The following is a 25,951-nucleotide window of genomic DNA, read 5'->3' on the forward strand; positions in this document are numbered from 1 at the left end:
ATACTGCTTTATTTGAAAGTAAAATTTCCATTAGCCAATATTTGTCCGAGGCAGTTTCTTTGAAGAAAATACAGCTATGCAGCTATCTCCACACTAATTACATGAATTAAGAAAGAAGTGAAAGTGCAATGTCTGTATTTCCTTTCCCGGGCTTTCAAGAAAGCTGGCTTTTAAGCGTATGTGCCGCTGAAGTTTAAGGCACTTTTTTAGATCTTGGAGGGAGATCTAATTTAATTCAACTTGCGAGAAGCACTCTTAGATGTTCCCAGAGCAAATCACACAAACAGAGCAGTGCTGTTCAAAGGCAGAAACTTCTGAAAAGTCTCCTGAGAGGCAGCACTGGGAAAAGCTGCGGTCGGCGGGAGTCGGGCTGGAGGAGCTGCGGGCCGGCCTGGAACACGGCGACTGCAGCGTCCGTCCGTCCGTCCGTCTGCAGCCACCCACACACCCCGCACGGGCGAGAGTGCCCGGAGGAGCACAACCCCCAGGAACGGCAAAGCAGCAGATTCAGAGCAAGCACATAACTCACTCCTGCTGCGAAAGGGAAGAGGCGCCTGATCCCATTAGTGAAAGGGCTCTTAGCCTGACAAATTACCTTTGTTTTAATGGATGAGCCTGTAGAAAATATTTTGATGTATGACTACTAGTTCACATGGGGTTAGCCACAGAACTGGAGACTTATTTTATGAGAATATTTGGTTTAATTTTCAAGTTCAATTTGTGGAAAGTTTCTAGACCAAGAGCCAACTAAAAAGTGAAAGAGCTAAAGCTTTCAGAAGTTGTTGTTCCAAACTCTGGGGGATATGAAAAGCCCACACAGCAGAAAAAAACAGATAAACCATCTGTCTTTGACCTTTTCCTTCTGCGAGCCCAAAGCAACGAGCCCGCCGAGCTGAGGTGCTGGGGGAGGCTGGCATCCCTTCAGCACTGGACTTTTCCTCTTGGCCTGAAATATCTCACCTCAGATGGAAGTTTGTCATTTCCCTCTGCCCTCCCCCAAAGATCACTGCTCTGGTGGCCTACAAGCATCGCTCTTTTTCACATATCTTAAAATACCTCAGAGATGCTTCAAAAATAAATCCAGGATTATTTAAAAGCAACATAGGAGAGAATTATGAAATATATACATGTATATATATGCAAGTTTTAAAATGTATTGCCATCAGCAACTAAGCCTCAAGTATATGTATCTGCAGAGTCTGAGTACGCTGCTTGTGTTTTTCATGAAACAGGTTTAAGGATGTTTGCCAGACCCTCGAATCACTGAAGTTTACTGAGCTTTCTAACTGCAGGCACAATCTAGGACTCCCAAGTTAAAACTGCTTTAAAAAAACCAAGCAGACAGACACCCTTACAACAGTCTGCACCAAAAAAAATAAGTAAATCATAAGATACTTTGAATATTACGTCATGTGGAATAAGCCAAGCAACAGGCTGAGAATTTTAGGATCTTTTCTCAAATAAGAAAAGTAGCAGATAGGTGGTTTCTGTTTTAAGCTGGAAATAATCTCTGCTCCTCTTGAACACAAAGCCAAGCCCATGTCCAAAATACAAAATGCAATGCACCCCTGGAGACGTCTGCCTAAACCCCCCTGCCCGGCCCGGCGCAGAGAAACGCCCCTGGGCCCTCCGGCAGGTAACCGGAGCAGGAAGGTCGCTTTGCCAGCTGCAGTATCTGCCTTTTCAGTGTAGAAATTCGGCATTTTCCCGTTCCCCAGGCCCCAGCCCACCCCACAGTGCCGCCAAGTGCCCTTCAAGCCATGCTCATGGTGAGCCTCTGCAGCAAACTCATTTCTCTTCCTGGCACAGAACCTCACACCTCATTTTTGCTGTGCTGTCCCCAATCTTGCTGTTGTCACCTTTTAATATTTCCTGTGACTCCAAACAGAAGAGGAAACAATTACATTTGGGGTAACTTCACCCTGATCTGCATCAAATGGCACAGGCTGACTTTCTGCTGCTGAGAGCAGCTTCACAGCCGAGAATCCTCTGTCCCTCCAGACAAAATTATGTGCAGATCGGTTATTAGGGGCGTCCCCAGGGCTCTTCCCCATTTCCACGAGCAACGCAGCAGCACGTCGCAGCTCTAATAGGAGACAGAAAAGGTGCAAACCCTGACCAGCTGCACGAGGAGGTACCGAGGGAAGGAAAGACAAAATAATTGTGTGTCGTGACACTGCTTGGAAAGCAATGCTTTGAGCAGCAATTTCCCGGGGTGACCCGGGGTTAGGGACCACCCAGGGCACCTCTCACGCCAGCTCTGGCCATCCCACCCCCCTGGGACCACAGATGCCAAGTGTAAAACCCCCAGTCCCAGCATATGACCGCAGCTGGGAACAGGTCTGCTCGTCTTAAAAAGAAATTTAGATAAGGCTTTTCCCCAGGAGCTATGATTACAAGATTTTACCTAATCCCTAAAAAATGCCATTTTTTGTTTGGCAGTCAGAAGATCCGCCCCTCGTGGCTGGCCTTTGCAATTAAAACCCAGACTAGGCCAAAGCCCAGCGCTTCGGGGTCTGGGCCGAGCTTTGTGTGGCTGCACAGAGCGGGGCTGGCGGGAGAGGCGGCTCTCCAGCCCCAGCAGTTTCCAGCTGTGTGTCACCAAACGGTGCCCAGCACATGCCAGGCGCTCAGGGCTTCACTCCCCCCCCGGCACAGGCAGCAGAGGAGGGTCCTGGTGGGGGGGCCCCGACCCCAAGCTCATGGCCCTGACAACGCCTCTCCCAGCTCTTGGCTTTCGCCGGAGCCGCGGTGGCTCCCAGCCAGCCGGCCACAATGCGGTGGAAGGAAGAAGAAACAGCTTTGTTTTGCCCGAAGCCTCGCAATTAATCAAGTTCCGATTTCCTCGCGGTCTGGCTTTACCTACCCAAAACACACCAGGCAGTTTCTATCACCATGTAAGAGTCCAGGCACCCTGCACCCACCTCAAGGGTTTTTTTACAATTTCGTATGAACAGAGAGAACCAGAAAATGAGGCTCAAGTAAAAAGAAATGTCTTTACTACGGCAAGCACCGCTCGGCTGGCATTAAGAGTTCAATGCAACCCCCCAAGCAGGTTGGCAGCCCCATCCCCGCCAGCTGCTGTCCCCAGGACACCCTCCTGGGCACCAGCTCTCCCACCCAGGAGGAAGAGGACCCCTCTGAGCACAAATTACCCCATTTTTATAGCAACACACGTCAATTAAAAAACCCCACTGCATTTTCCCGGTCTTTTTCCAAATTAAAAGCGGGGCAGAATATTGGGGTGGGCGTAGAGCAGGTGAGAATCCAGGTTCCTCAGGGACAGGAGTACTTGATTTATGAGAAAATTTCTTAAACAGAAGTCCCAGAGATGCCATTTCAGAGAGACATTCTCAAAGTGGCTGACGGGAAGGCAGGATGAGGGTGGGACCCGCTCCTGCGCCTTCTGCACCTCTAATTGCCATTATTCTTCAGGAATATAAACAACATGAGCAAAAGAAAAGAAAGAGAGCCATGAAAGCCTCTGCAAAACAAGGGCAAGTGACAAAAGGGAGAGGAACTGAAGAGGTCGTGCAGGTTAAGGGCTCATTTCTGACACAGCACAACCCCTCTGGATGGCAGACAGATGGGCAGGTGCTGCCTGCTCTCTCCTGCCTGATGGTCTCTGTATGGTTTTACGTTAACCTATAGATAATTTTTTTTCCTTTTAGAAGCACTGCCGGGTTCCTATCTCCTGAACCTCATTCATCCTTCTGAAACAGGCAACATACTTATAGGGAAAATACAGCTCGAAACCATGAAGCGCATCGGTTCTGCACCTCACCTACATCATTTGATAACAGGGGAGGGATTATTTCAGAAATACTCTGACCTGTAAGCCTGACCTCCGAGAAACGCTGGTGCGCAGAGGGAAACAGAAGCTCAAAAGTTCCCTGGCAGGTCCATGCTTGGAGGCTCTTCCACACCCTGGCACTGCCATGCTCCCCACACCCTGCCAAGGGGAACTAGCTGCTGCCCAAACCCAGAGCTGCTCTCAAACCAGTTACCTGTGACCAGTTACACTCCAGGGAGGGCTTTAATGGGCAGAAGAGGAATAAAAAACTCAAAGGGGCTCAGCTGCACATGGACCTTCCTTCCCTCCAGGGGTGAGCACCACCCGCTCCTCCGGCACACAGCGCTCCCGGGCTCTGCAGCCGGCGCTGGCCCCGGGGATGTGGAAGGTGGAGAGGACACGGCTCGACTCTGACGGGAGATCCCACCTTCAACACACAGCAGTACCGGCAAGAAAAGCCAGCTGGGCTTTAAACTGTGCAAATCAGAAAGGGGGAAATGAAATCCTGCACTGCTGTTCACAGAGTGGCGGTTCTGGATCGGGCCGAAGCTCAGACCCCAGCACTAACGGGGCTGTGCAGCTACTGCCAGCATCATTTGTGCAGTCCCAGCAGAAAACAGGAGTGGGCAGTGAAAGAGGGAGAAAAAGAGGGAAGAAGCATTCGACAGGGATGTTACCGAGGTCATACACATAACCTGCCAGCTCCCAAAGCCCTCGTGAGGCCTGGGCCACGCCGAACAGGGCAGCAACAGCCTGAGAGGAACCAAAGCTGCAGGCTGGGGCCGTGGCTCCTGCCCGTGCTGCCGCTGTGGCCTGAGGTGCAAACCGGAGCCCCGAGCCTGCCGGCACCGTACCCGCTTCTTCATCGCATGGGATGACCTCACGGTGCTGCTTCGGGCACCCAGCAGAAGCATTCTGCTGACAAGGATGGTAAATCTTATTGCCAAGTCAGCAAGATGTTATCTGGTGAGTGCAACAGTTCGTTATCTACCAACTTCATTTGCATTTTAAAGGTGTGAAAACTGCAGCAGTGACTAACGAGCATCTCCCTCGCAAGACCGGCTGGTTCCACTTCACCCGACAGCTCATCTAACACCATGTTGGAATTAGTAACTTCAGCTGCAACCGGACATTTTCCTAGCTTGAAACCGAACACTTCTGAGCAGCTGCCATCCCCGCTCTCACTGCTGAATCCGGTGTGATAAAGACGGGATTTACTTAGAGGATGCAAATCCCAAGGCAGGACAGAGGGCACAGGCCAGGCTGCTGCTGCTGCTGCTGCCCCGCGGACAAACCGCCTTGGCCTCTCCAAGTCTATTTACCCAACGAGACATTCAATAGAATATATCACAAACACCCATAAAAAAACCCAAATGAAAGTACAAAGCATCTGAGCATTTCCAGAACTTGGACAAGATGGAAATGACAGTATTTTGTGACAGACCCAGAGATGATCACTGACAGTAACCACAGGTTAATTCTGCGGCCACAAGAAAGCTCAGTTTTGCCAGGACTGCACACGTTTACTGACGTTTTAAAGCACTGTATTCTACAGGAAAATAGATCCAGTCTTGAGCAGAGGTTTCTTCCACTGTACGAGTTAAGCTGGCCTAGAGTCGGGGTGCCAGGACGACTGCCCTATCACCCCCGGGAGCACACATAACCCCTTTGCCGTGCTTTCACCGAGCTCTGCTCAGAGAATGAAATGCCACTGCCTCACAGCTTCTCTGTGCCCAATAAAATAAAAGCTGAATATGGCTGTAAAGAGTTCTTGGGCTTTCACAGCCTGCAAGTAACTCCCCAGACATGCTCTCTATAACAGCCTTCAGGGGGGTCTTTCTATAAATAAAAGAAGTTTATTCTAGCTGCCAACTTCACACGGCATCCAGAAACCAAGAAACTCTCCCCTGAACTCCCAACCAGCACCAGCTTCTGCTGCCCTTTGCACCCGGATAATCTTCCTGCTGACAGTGTAGGGACATGGCTCCTGAAATAAGGATTTGTTCTTACAGGAATGTGGCTAATGAAGCAGGGTACTGTAAAGTTCACATCACTCCTACTACTGACAACTCCACAAAAGCTTTAAAAAAAAAAAGTCAAGCAAAACTAAACAATTTATTTTTGCTGCAGAGATCTGCATTCTGCACAGGCATGGGGAGCAGAGCTGCTGAATAAGGCTGTGTCATGTTTATGTAGTTATTTCTCAGAGTGGAAAAAGTGACTTAAATTCTGCAAGGAACCAGCAGCATTTAAAGGTCTAGTTACTTCTCCTCGTGTGCTTTTGCTTACGTGCATCACAGCTGATCACTGCCGAAGCCATTTACATTTTTAAGAGGTTATTTATTCAAAAAAATACTATCCTGTCCTGTTTGATACATTGATGATGCTACACTGGTTTCTCTGCTGCTAGACATGGATTTGGGATGGCGAGGGACTTCAGAGCAGGGCACTGGGACGGGGCAATGGGGAGAAGGTGCCATTCTTCAAACGGCACATCGTGGCCACTGCTCGGCCCAGGCCCAGTAAGAAGTCACTGAGGGAGGCTGTTTTGCAAATATATAATACTTGAAATGTCTCTCATTTTCAGGCAGGGAAGGAGAAATGTTGCTCAAGTTTTAAGCGGGATGCCTAACGAAGATTTATTCTAGTCCTGTAAATCAAGAGCACATGGGAATAACCTCTCTTCCTTAGATTAACTGGGTTATTTTTTTCATGACCACTAGACCTTAGATCTGCTCCTCATTTCTTTCCATACGCATGGAGGGCAAGAAATAGCCATACTTGGTCAATGAGAAAATAAAGTAAAATGCAAATAGACATGTGATGACTAAATCCAAGTTTCCCAAAGCTATTATTTCCCTGAGGGCAGAGTCCCTGGGGTGCAGGAGGTGCAGCAAACAGGACATGTCGGGGCTGGGTGCTGGAGTGGGGGCTCAGCCTGTCCCGCAGCCCCCAGCGCCTCGGCTCTGGGCACAGCCTCCCCTGGCCAGGTCCTGCTTCCCCATCACCTGGGAAAAGCCCCGACTTTGAAGGTCTCCGCTGCTCCACTGGGATCGCCAACGGGCTCGGAAGGGTGCGGAGAGCGGGAGACACCGTCGAGCACAGGCAGTGGTGTTAGGCTGGTTGTATCTACACAATAAATCGGGCAAAAATGGCCAATAATATTTCATTTTGAGGGAGCAACAGATGATATTTCCTTCATCAAGTGATTTTTTTTTCCTGCATTCATTGTTTTGGACTTGGTTTGCACCCATAAAGCTAATCCCAAGGGCAACCGGCAAAGGCATTGACTTTGTAAAGGGAGCTGCTCTGTAATGACCACACCAGCACAAAACCAAGCAGACACCGACTGCCACGTGATTTTGTCCTACGTTAAAGGGATGTCAAGATTGCCAAGCCACGTACCCCAAAGCTGGGGAATGCTGAAACAAGTCAGCATCAGAGCACTGGGGAAGCTTTGCCCTTTGGCTGCCCGACGGCAGGGCACGCACCGGGCCCCTCCGCCCCCCCGGGGGAAAGCAAGAAGCATTAAAGGACAGATCACGTATGCACCGGGGCAGGGAAATGAAGGCCGTAGGGGCCATACGGCAGCTTTAGTTCTGGCATTTCCTTGTGCGTGAGGAATCCCAACCTCAGGGGATCCCTTCCAAAGTCGGGGGGCTTCTCGGGGCTTTAGAGAGGCCAAGCAGATGCAGCAGGGTCATGCCAGGTCAGCCCTGGGCAGGGCTGAGCCTGCCGGTGCCCGAGGTCTGGGCTATTGAATAGCTCAGTCCCTGCTATTTTTAGAGACACCCACTCACACAGCTGACGCTCGAGTCCCACCCCACAGAAAAAAAAGGTGCATTTCTGTGCCTGCTCTGCAGAGGTAAAACCTTCTCCTGCAACTCATCCCGCTCCCACACCACTGGTGAGCCCTGGGCTCGCCCCAGCCGCTGCTGGGTTCCGAGCACACGCACGGGCCTTGCGCCTGCGGTGCTTTCTCGGGGCGTTAAACCGAAGTCACTCTGCACGGGAAAAACGGGCGAGCTTCTGCCGAGAGCACGAGCAAACGTAGGGAGCCAGCTCTGCTCACAGGGGGACTTGCGGGAAGGTCTCGTCTCTCTAAGCTCAGCCCAGGGCAGCTTGGGAGGCGTGAAGGCAGGCTGAGCCACGGGCAGAGCGCTGCCCGCTCAACCCGCGAGCAGCCAGCAGTGACACGTCACGTACCGCTGGACCTGCGGCGCCGGAGGCAACCAGGCAGGATGGCACAAATCCCTGCCCACCGCCGGGGGAGGAACGGCCGGGCGAGCAGAAATGGCCAGGTTCTCCTGGGGCACCCTGCCACCAAGGCAGCCCAGGAATGGGAGGTTTTTGCCTCTGAGAACACTGCTAAATAAATCTTCCAACAGAGACAGAGGGTCTTATAACTTCAGAAATCAGCCTCTAAGGGAGCATGAGAAACCTGTAAGAAGCAACTGCTCAACGGCTCAGAACCACCCCTGAAGTCCTGTCAGGCTGCGCTTCACTCCAGCAGCGGTAGCAGAGCCGTCCCCCCATGGCAGCAAAAACTAAAAAGCGCTCAGAGCCACCATGGGGAAACATCACTGCAAAGACGTGGCCAAGGACTTCAAAAAAATAAAAGTGTCCAGTTTTCGTATTCTAGTCCCATTTTCTGGGCAGGAAATAGCAGCCAGCCTGTCTTCCCAACAGCCCCCCACCGCCCCTCTCCCTGGGAGCTGCAGCAGGTCATCCCAGCACTTGCCCGTGGCCAGCTGACAGGGGTGCGTGGCTACCACTGAAACAGGGCACCCGCGGGACCTGGGCAACCGTCCCCAGGGCTAGCTGTGAATCTTGGGTGCTCCGCCACCCACCCCAGCCCTTCCTGTGCGCTTCAGATGCTCACTCCCCCTTAAAGAAAAGGCAGGAGTCCCCTGGGTATCGTTCGCACGTTCCTACTCACGAGGCTGGTAATTTTGGGAGACGCAGTGCAAAAATGCAGCTCATCTAGTTACCCTGCTAAACATCACCCGGCCCCACCCTGCCTTCAGAACAGTCCCACACCACAAGATATTAATGGGAGAGGAGAAACTGAAACCCTCGCCACTCCATCTACCTCCTCCAGTTCGGCTGCTGTTTATTTTCCAAACTGTAACACATTAGTTGTTCAGCTTTGCAAACAGCTGTCAAAGCCCCGCAGCAAGTCGCAGGCCGGAGGCCAGCCAGCAGCACCCAGTATTATACCCAACAGCTAATTTCAGACTTATGCTGATTTGAAGCACTAAAAGGTGATTCTAAGGAGGCTGTGGAACGCGGCTACGGCTGCCTGTGTTTGCAGCACCCACCTCCGATTTGGCCTCGGCCAGATTTAAGCACTCGGGGCCCTGCAGGCACCAGAGCTCTTTCAATAATACAGGGGACCCAGGTGAGACTAATAAAGAAATAAACAGAGAAGAAAAATTACAAAGCACAATCAAGGTGTCGGTTATCCACAGCGATAGACCCCACGTCAGAGGCACCACAGGTATGCACTGCAGAGCCACCATAGCAAGGCGCTTTTTTTAAAGGGTTTTAAAACCAGCAATTGTAAATCTTTGCCTTTCATGATCACACAATCTAGCTTGAAAACTTCCCCCACTTCAGCTGAAGCATGTGTCTATGCTAGAAACACTGCACTTTCTGCTTCTTGTTTTGCCATGTTTTCTCAGGAAGACGTTTTCTGGAAGGGCAGGATAAAGAAACCAGACGCTTATTTAAAAACAAATCCCCCTCCCTGGGGCTTTGGTGGCCCCGGGCAGGCAGCCCCGCTCCCTCTGCGCCCTGCCGCCCGCAGTGACAGCTCCTGGCACGGGACAGCAGTCCTGCTGACTCACCGAGTACAACTCCCGCCCAGAGCGGTTTTTCCATAAAAATAAACCCAGTTCTACTAAATAAATGCATTCCCATAGTAAAACCCCGATTGGTGGCTGGGAAGGAAGAGCCTTTGCCCTGCAGCAAAACAATTTCCCTCCTGGCTGGTGAAGGACCACGCTGGAGGGAAGGCAAGTGGGAGAAGGACCATGACACCCATGGGAGGAGGACAGGGGTAAGGGCAGGAGATGGGGGCACCTCGGCCCCGGCACGCACGGGCCGTCGCTGCTGTAACGCTCGTCACAGCCGGGGGCTTGGGGGAGAAGCAGCACACGCTCACGGGGAGGATTTAGGAACCGGCTCAGCCGCCCATGGAGCAGACCCCCGGGATACACGAAGCATTCAGAAGGGAGCTGAGAAGCTTTTGTAAACAAGAGCTCAAACAAATATCTCTAGTTTCAGAGTGTTCATGGTTTTCAGCATCACACATTGAAAGGCAACCTCTGAACGCATCAGCGCTCACTGCAGCAAAAGGAAAACAAGAAATCCCCCAGACTTGCAGTCCTTAACATCTGTAGTCCCAACACGTCTCCCACTGAGATCAACAGGAGTTATTTCCACAAGAACATCAGTTTTCAGCTTAATAAGAAGAACGTCAAAGTCCTTTCCCTGCAGTTTCCCCAAGCGTTTTTGCAGAGGGTGAGTAGCTCCCCCAGCTCCCGTGCAGCTGGGAGCCGCTGTGCCCAACACGAAGTGTCATGTGTGAGGACACCCCACTCGGGCTCTGCCACGGCTGAAAGGATGGAGGTGGCAGCTCTGAACCCCGCTGCGGCCTGTGGGGAGGAGGCAACAAACGACAGGAAGGTGTGACAGTGTCAGGAATGGCACGGGCCCGGCCGCCGGCTCCACGGTGGACATCGCTTGGGGCAACACAACCTCACACCTTCCCCGAGCACAGACCAGAGTTTGGTACCTTGGGACCAGCAGAAAAAAATGTGTTTTCCCCATCAGAGCTGTCACGCTCTGCCTGCTTCAGAGCGCCGGGGTCACCGTGCCTGGCGGGGCCAAGGGCAAGAGACGCAGCAAAAGGCACTAAACCTCAGAATAAAGCAGAAGGCCCTAACTAATGAAGGCATTTCCCCTCGCGGATATCTCCATCAGCCCGTTTTTTTCAGCGATGCATTTAGCAGAAAATAGGAGTAAGTCAAATTCTGGTCTGGAGTAGTTTTTAATTAATTTACTAACCTTTGCTGTTGTCCTGTTAGGGCAGCAGAGGTCCCTTCCTCAAAGGGAAGGAAACACCGAATCCAGGATTCTTTTATATTTGTCCTCTTACCGCGTTTCTTGTTCAGAAAGAAATCCCTTCTTCTTTCAAGGAGGAAAGCAGGACTTCCTGGCCTCCGCACACCTGGAATTTTACAGCTCCTCAGCTGCAGGGTTTGAGTTTTGGCGAGCGCTGGCTCCCAGCTCAGGCAGCTGATCAACTCGTGGGAGGCTGCCCAAAAGCCAACCCCTCCTGAACGGGTCCTTGAACAGGATGGCCTTGGTCCATGGCCAGAAAATTACAGAAAATGGTGAAGAATGCAAGAAAAAAAACAAAGTCCTGAAGCAGAGCTCAAATGTGGGTCTCACAGCACCGGCAGAGAATTTGGTAGAGCAGTTGAAGGAGCGCAAAGGGTAAGGCACCCTGAGACCTTCCCCGCTGCCAATTACCCTGATTGTGGGTCCAGTAATTACAGGGGAGCACCAGAACCCCCTGCACGGCAGTAACAGACACCACAGACCGACCGCAGCGTGCGTAGGCCCAAGGCTTCCCGCAAAGCCCAGATTACTCAGCTGCTTAAAAACCAGAAGCAGCTTTATAGAGATATTATTTGGGTAGTTCTGCAGAGCAGCAATGACAGAGCTGTCGGGATCCCGGCACCGTTCAGACAGGGCTGAGGGACAGACCTGCTGCTGGCAGCCCTCCTCACCCTCCTCATCCTCACCACTGCAAACCAAGACCCCCCCAGAGCACTTCGCCACTGAGAGCAAAGCGCCACGGACCTGCCAAAACCACGGGCACAGACTTGTGCGGGCACAGAGGGGCTGACGTGACATCTATACGTACTGTTTTAAAAGAATAAAATGAAGTCATACGCTTCGTTTCTCATCGAAAGATTGGATTAAAGATATTTGGTTTAAATATTTGGGGTTATACAGAAGAAAATACTTGCTTTGTGGTATTGTTCACCCACCTTAAGACTCACTTTTCAAACTTTAGCTCAGCATTGACTGAGAACTTGTGTATTCCTGTGTGTGTAAACCACATAATCACTGGATTTGAGGAAAAGCACCAAATGCCACAAACGTTGTCAGAGTCACAAGAGCTGCCCTGATAATCACTATTTCACTTCACAAACTTGTAAAGGCCCCTTAACTGGCGGCAAGCAAATGCTTTTGCTGCCAGTCTGCTCACTTAATTCCTCAGTAACAGCAAGATGCCTCCGTTCCCCAAAGCCTCACATAGCTTTAACAGATTTATTCTGCTGAGCTTCTTTATGACTTCCTTTAAAAAAGAAATTATTGGGAAGAGGCAACTCTTGGAATCTGAAAAACTGCAACTTTGGCAAACAACTCCTGTAGGGTCACAGCAAGACTCAGGCCCACAAACCTTGCTCAATTGTAAGTCACATCATTTTTTTCCCTCCTCAAAGGATAAATAAACTAAAAGCATCCTCTGGGGGAATGGTATGTGACCGACTTCCAGAGCTCAACCAACAGTACGGGCATGAGATACCGACGCAACTTTACTCAGTACATAATATACGTCACGCGCAACCTTAATTTAGAGGCGTCCTACCTTTTGGATGCTCTATTCTGCCACCACAACTCTCCCTACAGGCGATTTTCTCGCAGCAGGTAGATCACAGGCAGCAGGCAAGGCAGGGAGCTGAGCCCCACACACCCTGCTCCCGCAGGCAGCACCAGGCAAGGCCAACGAGAGGCCGGGCGGGTCGGGCGCTCATGCAGCTCATGGTTTTAGTGGCAGCAGCGGTGAGGAGAGAGGCAGAGCGGATGGATGGAAGCCAGAGCCTGTCCTCTGTTCGCACGCGCGCCGAGGCAGGCAGCAGTACCGGCTGCCCGCTGGGTACTTACCTTTGTGCCCCTGCAAACCACTGCAGGCAGGGGCCTGAGCTGTCCCCTCAGGCTGACAGTGGGCTCTGCGCCACAGCCCCCCCAAACCCCAGCCCCTGCCACCAGCCGAGCCAACAGCAACAGGTTTCACCATCTCTACCAGCACCCACCCTGGCACTCATCCATTTCAAGCCCTTTGCAATCCTGCTGATAACCAGGAGAAAGCAGTTAAGCAAAAATGTCACTGTCTGCTCCCCGGGGACTGGGGACTTCTACGGTTGAGTGGGAACTGGAAGTGTTTGGGGCCTGTGGGAGGACGGGAGGGGTGGGAAGGAAGGTCTCCCTTAATTGCGAAGGTCGCCGCGTTACAGCGAGGCCATAGAACGCCATGGAGGGAGCAGCATTCCTGCCGGCCGATCCGCAGGGACAGGCAGGGGCGTGCCGAGGAGTGCTGGGGGGGAAACTGGCTTCGGCTTGCAAGGGCTGTGATGGCTCTTGAAGATCTGAGCAGATCTTCACATGTGCGAGAAGGGGAGGTTCTGTGGGAAAATGCTATCGGGCCCGGCAGAGCCGCGGCAGGAAGGAAATTCCCCCAGCAGAGGCGGCCATCGGCGCAAGGGCTCAGCTGTGTCAAGTTCAGGGGACTTCATAAATAACTCAGCCCTCCCCAGGGAGTCATTGCTAAGGTCGCTATTTTTTCCCTTGAACTTTCCAGATGAAGGAAGCAATAGCAGAAGCAATGGCACAGATTTGGCTGGAGATCAACTGTACTGACAGGAGTCATCGAATTTAACTCAGAAGAAAAAAGTCCTTTGTGTTTGCTGGAGTTATCACCAGATGGGTCGAGCAGTTCAAGCAGCAATGAGGAGTTCTGCTTGAAAAATATTCCACATGTGCAAAATAATTAGAGCTGAAACTCACCAGCAGATATAACCCACAGTAACTAATTCCACCACTTAGACCGAGTTAAAAATGCAGGGCACATGCTAGGCACCCATTAAAAATTAAAATGTTAAATTGTATTCTTCAACAAACTGCTGGGATTCAGAGTAAGAAACAGCCGTGATTAAAGATTAAGGACAGAGAGCCTATAAAACACTAATTACCACTGTACTTACAGTGAATTTGGCCTGTTGGGTTTAATTACTTCTAGTTCAAGATCACTTGAGTTCAGGCTGGGCTGGGGAGCGCTGTTGGAGTTGAGGAAGCTGTTTACGTTTGAAGAGATGACGGATTCCAGGCTGGAGTTGATGATGCTGTTCCTGTTCTCCTCTGAAAAAACATCAAAACCCAAGAATCATCAGCCACCACACAGAGCTGCCATCGCACACAAAAGTCACGAGCGTAGTGCTGCAAAGGCATCGAGCGTTCCTGGTAATCACCGCGGCCCTAACACAAATGGGGCAACATCTCACCAGATCTCAGAAGACAGGCAGTCAGCTAACAGAGTTTTATACATTAAACTACAACAAATACCAGGCACTTTTTTTAAAAAAAAAAAAAAAAGATGCAGCTCTATTTTAAATTAATACCTTTTTTAGTAAGAAAATATTCATTTTTCTCAAGGCATTAATATCTTATGTTCCTAAAGGCATCCAAAGTACCACACAACCTGAAAAAAATTAAAATGCAAACTCCATACAGGAATGGATTTCTCTGTGACTGAAATCAGCTGCCACGGGACTGAGCATTTGTGTGACAGCAGGGTAACATTTTAGAACAAGAAAAGGACAGATCACGCAATTGACGTTTATCTCAGCAAAAAATGCTTCAGCCTACGACTTAACGTCAACTGCCATCGATCTGTCCTGGCCAGGTCTATAAGGACAAAGGGGACGGGGTCCCCGCTCCATCTCAGCTCAGCTCTTCTGAAATACAGAGCAGCTGTGGGTCAGAAACTTGGCTTTATATCCAATCTGAAACAGTGCCTCATGCCCGCTCCTGCCGCCGTGCTGCCTGTACTGCGCTGGGCAAACGCCGGCGCTGCTCTGCCGACGGTCTGGAGGTTTCCTGGAGTTTCTTGTTTCCCTTGAGCATATTCTGTTAAGAGACTTCCCCTTATTTGTGTAACTTCAGCAGTGAGGAATGAAAATATTATGCATCCCAAACCGACATCAGCAGCATGGGCTCCCTCCTCAGCTCTACGCCAAATTACCTAAAATCACATTAATTCATTTTCATAAGATGCCTTTTCCGTATAATCAGTAATTGTAATTGTGAGAAGCAATTATCATCACTGATGGCACGGAAAGCAGCCCTGTTGCAGAGAATTGTTACCTCTGTGATGGTGTTTTCCTCAAAGATAGGCACCTGCTGGAAAACATAATGAGTCCTACTTCAATGATAAATCTTTAAAAAATTGTTTTTCCAGTGCACACTAATATGATCAAATTACTACCAAAAAGCACATAGTAACGGGGAATCCCTTATTCTCAATCCCTTTAAATTGTACACCTCGGCCTGTATTAGAAGGAGAATGCGTAGTGCCCACCTGCATCCCATACACATTGAAAGGGTAGAACAGTGCCAGAGGAACTCCTGGCGTATAGGAAAAGTTAATCCTGAACACACAGCAGACAGAAACCACCTACATTTCTGTACAATAGCTTGGCAGGAGTATTGTCTTGGGCGCAGCAGAGCATGACATTGTGGCAACTCTCTGCCACCACTTCAAAGAGAAAAGCCTACGCTGGCAAAAAGTTTGTGGGTGCCGGGGGGAAGAGCAGAGTCTAACGCTCCTTGTCATGCTCTGTCGCCGGAGCTGCAGCATTTTCCTGGTACCTGGACAAAATTGGTGCCTACAGGGCAGCAAGAAAGGGCTAAAACTTGGTTTAGCTCAGGTTGATCTTATCTTCCAGAGATTAGCGAAAGCCAAGGATATGTTAGTTGTGCTGATACACGTCAACATGTTCCTGCAATTGCACTTCATTAATCTTGCTCTCCAATGAACCACCAAGGGAACAAGCACCGCACACACTTCTGTTCCCAGCTGTGTTCCCCCAACATGCCTAGTTGGAGTTTTTGCCCAGCCACGGTTCCCACTCGCCACTGTCTGACATGCCAAAAGGAAAATACAAACAATCTCATCAGCTTTGAGCCATATGGTGGCTCAAACAAGAAGCCAGGTCTTCCCAAAACCACGAAAAGCTCACAAACAAGAGTGATTTCCCCAGAGTGCCCAATTTAAAGACATTTATTGGCCCATTCTTTCCGCCCAGCCCCAGCAGCAGGAGGTGGGGTTGGTGCCGGAGCTGCAGCTGAGCCAGGGGCTGTGGGTGTCACGGGGGGCAGGCTGATGGAGGAGAGCACACCGGGTCCTGCCGCAGCCCCACGTCCTCTCACATGAAGCCCACCTGGGACTCGGAAGACATAAGCATTTTGTGATGAAAAAGATTATCCATGCAGAACGTAAGAAGAGGCAAAAGTGAAGAAAAGCAGAGTGCTGACCTCCACGAATATTGACAGGGAGACGTGGAAGCCAGCAGATGAAATAAGAGAGAAATTAAGCTGCCTACAGACCTCAAAGCCCCAAAAGGCCAACTCAAATCACTCCTCTATTTTCTGCATCTGCCAGGAGAGGTGTTGAGCTGTGCTGTGACAGAGCAGCTCCGTAGTGTGCCGAGGTGGCCGAGCGCAGGGGCTGCCCCCGCTGAGCCCCCCCAGACCCCCCGGCTGGACGGGAGGCTGCGAGGAGTGCGGACCTGAGCCGACGGAGCGTGGTCTAACACCACGTCTTATTATTTCCAAACATTTTCTGCCCAAGGCTGAAGTCTGAAAATAAGCTCTGTAAGCTTAACAAATCAGTGTCAATTGTCTGCCTAATCTCAGAGCTAGCGACCGGCCAAAATTGAATTAAAGCCCCTATCAGCCAAGAAACTGGAAGTGTTTCATCTAAAGAGGAAGGGAGATGAATGGCAGAATCTGAAACTCTTGCTTGATTTTATTTCCTCCTTTTTAAAAGCCTGATACTGTATTTTGCTTTGTTTTTAAAAGCTTCTGTGAAGGATTCTTTGCTGTGAGATTTAATTTGGTCTTACAGCTACACGAGCAGAACTGCCCGTCAGCTAAGGCGTGTTTCCTCTCCGTCACGCGGAAGAGCTGGGTGTGTGGGGGTCACAGCCAGCCCTGCTCGCGCTGCAGAGCACCGACACCCCCCATCGCAGCACAGCCCCAGCCCCGGCCCCCGGCCCCGGCTCCTGGCTGCATCTCCTCTCTGCTGGCACCACAGCCCAGCTCCCGCCAACCAGAGAGCAGATGAGTTAATAACCCAAACCAGCAACTTCTCTCCAAGACCCCCAAAACTACCTTGCCGGTAAGGAGGGGCTTAAGGGAGAGCTGGGCTCACAGATTTTTCTGCAGTCCCCACTTCACTAAACAACAAACTCTCCCATCGCTGAACTGCTCAGCCAGTCTCAGTTCCCCTCTTCCAGCTCAAGAACCAGCAACACGTCGACGTGAGTTTGAGTTTTCACCACTTACCCAAACCCTTGTGAGAACCTTAATGGAAAATAAGTCAAGCAGAGCCGCGGGAGCCTCACCGAAGCCTCCAGCTTCTCCGGGCTCTCCTCCAGCCACGGCCGGAGCGCAGAGCGACTGATAACCTGACCCAGGGCACCTCGGTAACAGCTGTCCACGGGGAGCACAGAAGTGATGACAAAAGCATTCCGCGTAACAAAATACGAGCCAAGGGCCAGAACACTGTTTATAATGACAAACTGATAAGGAACAAAATGGTGTATTTGCTGTGTTAATGACACTTGTTTCACAATACCCAGTTCCTGGGTCAGTTGTGGGCAGAAATGTGAACGTTTAACAACAAAATAATGACTATCATTATCTACTCTGCTCTCTTGCCTGATCCTGTCTGTTGAACATTGTAATCTTTGCTTTTACACAGCTTTGCATGATGAATTTTAGTGAAAATCTTAGAAAGATATTTGACTTCGACAAACAGATTTCAAGTAATGGAAAATTCACTGTCCTACTTAACTTCTTACGGTTAAATTGCTCTCAGTCTTAAAAAATATGCACTCTGTTAATGCTTTGAATGTGTCTAGCTTCAATTTCCAGCTATTAGATCTTACTATGTCTTTGTTTCACAGATGAACGGCTCCTGCAGCATGCCTTCAGTGTTCCCATTGTGCCTGGGGCTCCTCTGAGCCATCTTTACCTCTTTCAATACCTATTTTAAGTCTGACACATGCAGCAGGGATGGCAAACACTGAATAAAAGGGTGGTGACTTCCCATAGACACAGGAGATTATGGACTGTCAGGAGGAAAGGTGAGAAAACATTGCTTCTTGTGGGAATAAATAAATGCAGAAATAAATAAAAGAACTCAGTTCTTCTAGGCAAGGGGAGGACGGTACATGAAGGCTCCGGCAGCCGGGCAACTCTAGAGTCTAACGAGCAACTGCTTAGTTAGCAGCAAATAAATTACTTGGGCTGAATTTTTTCAAAAGCAGCTTTTGATATTTGAGGCTCCACTGACAGCCGTGCGAGACACTATTTCCAGTGCACGCTCTGGGGCTGCCACTGTTTCCTTAAACCCACGTGTATGGTCAGGACATCCTCCGAAATGAGAGTGCCTGATAATTAACAGTAACTCAATCAGAGGCAGACAGGCCCACATGTTTTGAGAGTCAGCAAAGTACACAGCAACCACTCCGTCCACCCCGCAGTTTTAAGTCCCAGGGAGACAGGTTAACTCCAGCCTTCCCCTGCTCCTCGCTCCCAGCGCTCCCCCCAGCCTGAGCAAAGCAGGCTGAGCCCCCGAGCACTTGCTCTGCTCCCCAGGTTAATCTCCTGCTTTTTTAGCAAACTGGGACAGTTCCCTGTGCAACCAGCCAGCTCCAAGAGCAGCCCGGGCAAGGCTTGGGAGCGCGTGGCCAGGAGGGACGGGAAGAGCTGGGACTTGGGCTCATGCTGCAACCTGAAGCAACAGCCTGAGCAGACACATTTCTGCCCCCCCATGAGTAGGGATGGGGCGCTGACTCCTAAATATCTGGAGCATCAATTAGTGACAGAAATGGAAAGATGATCTTCGACATTTTTAAGCTGCCGTGGTACATAATCCTCAGAAAAATGCAGAACCTCCTGGCCGGGTTTTCGTGTCTGTAAAAGGCCAAGTGCCTGAGGGCACCCAAAAAGGGTCGGAGACGTTGGTGGGCGCCCCTGCTGGGCACATGCGCTGTGCCCGCGCGCAGGAGAGCATCTCAGCAGCTGGCGGCAGCAAGAAGGGGATTGAGGAACATGAGAGTGGGGCCCGTCAGGTGGGGAAGGGGCAGCAACACTCTATATCCTGCTAACGCAGCCTCACTGCAAGGCCCTGGCTATGGGCTCGGATGCCAGGCAATCTTCACACTCCACGTCAACGTGACAGAAGAGGAAACCAAAGCCTGATCCGGTTACGGGAGTCGTCTCTTCCACTGACACCAGTAAAATTGCATGGGAATGGCATAGGAATTACAATCCATTAGTCACGACTAGGGCAAAAACTTTGCCAAGTGGGAAAGCCGGGAGCCGTGGCTCGGCACACTTACGCTTCTCGTTGGGCTGTGCCGTGTGGAAGAGCGTCAGCGGTCTCTCGCTGCACGAAGGAGGCTTCGAATCCGTGCTCTTCTTGCGAGATAACAGCAGCTGCGAGTTCGATGGCGGAGTCTCTGGCACCGTGTTAAATATCTGTTAAAAATAATAAACAAGTTGTTCTTTGGCATCACCCCTTCGGACAGAACAGCTGCCTACCTGCCCGGGCTGCACCGCTCCACAGAGCAACATGTAAGGAAGACACATGTTCAACAAGGCAATATTTTGGGTACAATTTCCGAAATTTCACGTTCCCACCCCGCCTCCTTTTTATTCTTCACCCAGGAAGCATGTTGCAAGGTGGGAAGAACCCCGATAACCTGGCCCCAGCAGGTGACGGTGAGAGTGCCCTGGGCACGACGAACCCGCGCGTCCCCACGCTCGCTTCCCCGCAGCGCGGCCCTCGGTGCCCTTGGGGAAGTCTGCACCGCTTCCAGCCACAGCTGTCAGAAAACCGAGTAATCACATTCTTCTTGAGGGGCTGGAATTTTAAAACCACACAAGCCCAAAGGGCAGCGGTTTTGTTTGTTGTTGACGTTTGGTTATTTATTGTGTCGTTGCTGGAACCCCAGGCTCAGATGACAGCGGTGCTGCCCTCTCAAGACCAGCCCTCTCAAGGTCTCCCTTCACTCGAGTATATTTAATACCATCTCCCTGTGTCTTCCCCTGCTCTCCCTGCCCCTGACAGCCCACTGATCGGCACTGCCGGGGGCTGCCAACAGGAAAACCGTATTTCAGAGGCAGCTCGCTGCCCGCCGCGGCGCCAGGGTGGCTCCCAGGGAGCGCTCACCTTGCAGAAAGCCACCAAATGCTGCCCGCCGGCCAGTGCAGCGGCTGCCAGCAGATAATGGCTTTGCCTCGTGTAACAACAACAAAATCCTCACGCGCACACAGAAACCCTCCATGCTGATTTCTACAAATAAACGCTAAAGAGCCAAGAGGCGTTAGACGAAGATTTGAATGCCACATTCCTCCCCAAAAGCGTGAGGAGGCAGGTGGGAAGGGCGGCACTTACAGCCCTCGGAGAGGAACTACGGAACCACGCTCAAGGATTCAAATGCAGAATCACAGAATCATCCAGGTTGGAAAAGCCCTTGAAGATCCTCCAGTCCAACCATGAACCTCACACTGACCGTTCCCAACTCCACCAGATCCCTCAGCACTAAAAATGCCCCGTGGCTGAGGCTGTTGCTCCTCAGCCCTTCTGCCTGCAGGCACCCGGGCGTGGGGTCCAAGGGCGCCGCAGGGCTGAGGTGCGGGGAGCAGCGGGGCGTCGCTGTGCGAAGCCAGGCCCCGGCCCTGCCGAGCGAGCGGCCGTGCATAGCTGGGCACCCCATGCAACAGACGGGGGGATGACGGAGCCCAGCGGCCACCCTGCCCGGGGAGCTCCGTGGAGCTCAGTCACACGTTCCTCCCAGGCTTGCGGCTCCGCGGAGGGAGCAGCAGCCCAAGCCCCGCGTTCTGCAGGCAGCGCCGCTCGTCCTCACCCTGTGTGCACCAGCCCACGGCCATTCCCACCTCCGAGGGGGCTGTTCCACGGGAGTTTGGGGGGCAGCAGCTCCCCGGCTTCTCACATGGCTGTTGCAGCCCTCTCCCTGCTCCCCACCAGCCCTCCCCAACACCAAGAGCCCTCCCTGCACCCCAAGAGCCCTCCCCTGCTCCCCAACAGCCCTCTCCCTGTACCCCAACAGCCCTCCCTGCACCGCAAGAACTGACCCCAGCACCCAGGAGCCCTCCCCAGCACCCCACCAGCCCTTCCCAGCGCCGGCGCTCAGGCCAGCTCGCAGGGCTGTTCGTAGCACATTGCTTACCAAGCTAAAACATCACACAGCTGCACATGCTTCAGGTGCCCATCCCGGCTGCCAGGACCCGTGCCATGAGCCCTTCACTCTGCCAGCTAAAAACAGCTTCTCTGGGGCAGGAACCTCAGCACGGGGGGGCTGAAACTGGTACCGGGGGCACCTCGCCTGACCTGGGCTCCACTGCCCACACCCAGCACGGCCGCTGCCTGCTTTAACATGCTCCTGCTTTCAAATTGTTTTTCGATAGTAAATTGTACTTGGGAAATGTAATGGAATGTATAAATCAAGCAAGATAAAAGTATTGATTTACAAATTGCATTTTATGCGATGATTTCCCACAGCACACTTGAAAATAAACTTCCGGGTTTTTGCTTCGGTTTTTTTGGTCTTTAATAAGAGAAGATATATTGGTTCTTAAATTATGAACTCAGTAACTAAAACCAGCCTCAGCTTACAAGGAGGCTGAATTTTTAAATGCAGCTGGAATGTCGTTATGAAACAATTTTACTAAAAAGCTTCAGCACTTCACATCTTGCACACTCCAGCTCACCGTAACCAACTTTGTATTTCAGTTAAAACGCCTGATGAGCCCCAATAAACCCCCCCAGTGCCCGCGGCCTGCACCGTGCCCTCACGCCGCACGCTCTGCGGCCGCGCTGGCGGAGGCAGGGAGAGGCGCAGGCAGCACAGCAGGCAGGGGACAGGCAGCCTGCGCCCAGCAGCACACGCACCCCACCATCTCCTCCCGCGGGCTCTGACGTGCTCCACTCCCAGCCCTTGGGCTTCCAGCCTGCGCTGCAGGCACCGACACAACTGCAAGGGTTCCGTAAATACGCTTCTGGCTGTGTTATCAACTTCTTTTTTTAAGCCCCAACCTCCTCCCTGAGCGCCCTTCACCCCTCGAGCAGCGAGCTCCCCTGGGGAACGGGCAGGACGGAGAGCCGGGGCTCCAGCCGGCAGGACGTGGCCTCCTGATGGGGCAGAAACATCGGCCTTTCTCCACGATGCTCTGCAACCACGATTCTCCTCGGTGTCCCCAGCCCCCCTCGGCATCCCCACGGAGCTGAAGCTGGAGCGGGGGGAGCGGAGGCGATGTGCAGGAGGGGGCAGGGCTGTTAAAAGCTGCTCTCTCTACCACCTCGGAGCAGCACAAAGCACACAGGCTAAATTTATCCGCTCGCAGTGGAGAAAAGTCAATTAGCAGCTACATTTAAAAAAGCACGGCGCTGATTTTGAAGGTCTAAGGAGAGACCCCCAAGAACTGGCTCACTTTGCCATTATGGTGCACTGGGAAACAGCACAGATCTCTTCCGCACCAAAGGAAACCGGCACTGCTGGACCAAAACCTCCCACCCCATCTCCCTCAGCTCAAACCCCCCACTCTTCTTCACAGGAAAGTTTCTCAGGTTTGTTTCATTTTTTTTAATTTAACAAGAACAGCCGAGACATGCTTCTCACTGCTCAAACCTGTGTTATAGCTCTCCCAGTCACAGAGTCCAATTAACAGGGAGAGAGAGACAGTTTAATAGGCAGAGTAGGAGAGGAGCAGCCAGGATTCATAAATCACATTTACAGCTGGATCGTGTGCGCTCAGCCTGATGCAAGTGGCAATTTCACAGCTCCACACCACCTTCTCCTCTGTCTGCAGAACGGCAAAGACCCGGCAGCACCTTGCCTCAGATGGTAGTTAAAAGGCTTTTTTTGATACCTCTCCCACCTCTGAATGACACACATCTGGGTGCTGCTACACCCTTTATCCTGCACCTCTCCCAGAGCGACCGGCCCATGGAGCTGGAGACGCTGGCGGGGCCGGGGCTGGTGGCCCCTCCGTCAGAGCCCTCCCTCCCAGCACGCGCTGGAGGATCTCCTCCTGCTTGGTGTTAATTACCCCATTATGCCCATTTTATTAGGAGGAAGGTGAAAACCAGAGGGGTTGGGTATCCAGAGGGGTGTGGGGTAACAGCAGAGAAGGGTCCAGCCCTGGTCTCTGCTCCAGCCCACACACAAACCTGCACCTGGACTCGCGCAGGGAACCTGCAGATGAGAAGCTGCTGTGACGTTCAAAATGTCGGCGGTACTAAGTCTTCTACAAAGACCAGCTAAAACTGCCAACAGCATCACTAAACATTTCAGCTAATCACAGAAAAGAATAAAATGAAGACGAGGTGCTGAGGGCTTTGACTTTAGCATTAGTCCTTACCATTTACCGAGGTTAGTGTTTGGGTCTGTGTAATTCCCTGCATGAACTAGTCTCCTATTTGTCATCAATACTGGCTGCATTAACATTTCACCTGGTCAATCTCTTGTCTGGAGGGAACATCATCAAGACAGTAAATCAATCTCTTAATTTTGTAACACTTCAGAACAATGGCCTTTTCCAGAGAGCTATAAAAGTTTAAGCTTTGGAAAAGAAAATGGATGGACATCTGCAATTGTCCAATGTAATAACATTTCTATATTACTTTTGGCTAACATTTAATTTTTAGATCAGAAATATGGTGTTAAATGCCAATCGCTTGAGTAACCAGGCACAGGATACGCTCCTGGTTTGCCTGTCATGGCAACATCCAGAGCCATAGGAGAAAAATCATTTGATCCTTTTAATTATATCCATTTAATATATCATCAGGATACATTTTATAACACATTACCTTAATGCACTGTGTTCACAAGCGTACACAGAAAAGGCTGAGAATCACTAATGGATGTATCTTATTAAGTAGCAATTTGACATTTTGTTGGGTAGTGTTGGGCAGAGTGCCGGGCACCTTGCTCCTGCTCGGCTTTTTCAGGGTTCCTGCCTGTTGTGTTACCTGGCAGGCAAACGGAGCCATCATCCCCTCGTCCCCCAGCCCCAGTGCTACCCTCATCCCACCGCCGTCCCATGTTTCCAGAAGATCTGGTGCCAGTACAACCTGCAGGAGATCACCCAAAGAGCTAATGCAAGTGACAGTTGTAACCGTAAGGACACGTATCAGAATCTTGTATCAGCACTAGCGTGGCCAGCAGGGACAGGGAAGGGATCTCACCCCTGTGCTCAGCACTGGTGAGGCCGCACCTCGATGAGTGGGTTCAGTTTTGGGCCCCTCACTCCAAAAAGGCCATTGAATGACTCGAGCGTGTCCAGAGAAGGGCAACGGAGCTGGTGCAGGGTCTGGAGCACAGGTCTGATGGGGAGCGGCTGAGGGAACTGGGGGGGTTTAGTCTGGAGAAGAGGAGGCTGAGGGGAGACCTCATGGCCCTCTACAACTCCCTGAAAGGAGGGTGCAGAGAGGGGGGATGAGTCTCTTGACCCAAGGAACAAGCGCCAGGACAAGAGGGAATGGCCTCAAGCTGCGCCAGGGCAGGGTCAGACTGGCTCTTAGGAAGGATTTCTTTGCAGAAGGGGCTGTTGGGCGTTGGAATGGGCTGCCCAGGGCAGGGGGGGAGTCCCCATCCCTGGAGGGGTTGAAGAGTCGGGTTGACCCAGCGCTGAGGGATCTGGTGGAGTTGGGAACGGTCAGGGTGAGGTTCATGGTTGGACTGGAGGATCTTCAAGGTCTTTTCCAACCTGGATGATTCTGTGATTCTGTGACATACACAAGGGCTGTGATACCTTGATGTGCAGAGACCTCCTCGAGGAGAACATGTCTGAGAAGCTCTAAAAACCATCTCAGAGTTTACTGCTGTTATTGCGAGTAAAACAAACAATTTGGATCCGAGACCTGGAAACCTGTTAAATCTCCAGAAACAATTTAACTTTTCGGATTACACACAGGGTTTAATGGTCTGTGTCGGATGCTCTGGCAGTAGAGAGCAAACCATAATTTACCAGTTGTTCCGGGAACCTTCAGAAAGGCCCTGTTTTGCTGACTGATTCCAAACTGCACATCGGAAACACCGGGTGTGCAGGGCACACGTTAACCCGGAGGCACCGTGTTAGATCGGCACCACATCCTCCAGCATCCTTCTCTGATACTTTTATGGCTTCAGGGCGAATGTGTTTCCCTGGGGATAATCTCAGGTGGAAGATGAGCTGAATCTCGGGTGGGGCGATGGCAAACGCAAGCAGGAGAGCGGGGGACGCTGAGTAACACCCCCGAAACCCTCTCCCCTGCCCCAGCAGTCAGATAAGCCTACTGAAGCGATCATGTAAACAAGCTGCCAGCAGTTATTCAAACCAAGAGATGTCATCACCAAGCTTGGTTGGTTTTTTTTTTTGGTTACACAATGACAACGGTAATTTTGACGGGAGAGGCATTCCACTTACCTGGGGGAAATATAATGTAATACCAGACAGTTGCTGATTGCCAGGAACCATTCAAATCAATTACATTTTCCCTGCGACTGTACTTAATCATAAACAGTGTCTGTGAGTCACTGGTGTAAAACAATATAAAGCACCAGAAGCACAAGTGCAAGCAACTTGCTTATTGCTAATCACCTACGGCAGCTCCTGCGGGGAACCTTCAATGAGCTCGAATCAATTCAAATTAAGAAATACACTGAAACGAAACAGTCCTAAAGCGGGAGCTGAACCAGCACTAACACCACATTTAAGAGATTTTCCTTTCCCGGAGTTACCTCTTCCCTGTCTCCCTCCTTCCCAGCATCTTTCCCGAGAGCCCTGGAGAAATCGGGACACAGGTTCACAGGGGTTTTGCTCGCAGCATCCTTGGGTGAAGAGGCAGCTGCAGACAGCCCCAGCCCCGTGAGCCCCACAATTCCTGGGAGCCCTGGGAGCCCCACGAGCCCTGGGAGCCCCGGGAGCCCCAGGAGCCCTGTGAAGGCAGCTCATCATCCTGCAACATCAGGCCTGGCTGCAGCCAAGTGCCCTGGGCAGCGGGTA

At 51.4% G+C, this 25,951-nt stretch overlaps 1 protein-coding gene across 3 annotated transcripts in view; it reads right to left on the reverse strand.

The window, feature by feature from the left end:
- ARHGAP26 (Rho GTPase activating protein 26) overlaps window positions 1–25,951 on the reverse strand; it is a 145,884-nt gene that overhangs the window by 18,512 nt on the left and 101,421 nt on the right. For all 3 annotated transcript variants that reach the window (XM_074838129.1, XM_074838128.1, XM_074838130.1), the window contains exons 19-20: window positions 19,279–19,417; window positions 13,855–14,008 (exon numbers count right to left, since the gene is read on the reverse strand). In XM_074838129.1, the coding sequence (XP_074694230.1) occupies window positions 13,855–14,008; window positions 19,279–19,417 (293 nt within the window). The remainder of the gene's footprint in view (window positions 1–13,854; window positions 14,009–19,278; window positions 19,418–25,951) is intronic.

The sequence above is a fragment of the Strix aluco genome, chromosome 13, assembly GCF_031877795.1.
Source record: "Strix aluco isolate bStrAlu1 chromosome 13, bStrAlu1.hap1, whole genome shotgun sequence".
NCBI lineage: Eukaryota > Metazoa > Chordata > Aves > Strigiformes > Strigidae > Strix > Strix aluco.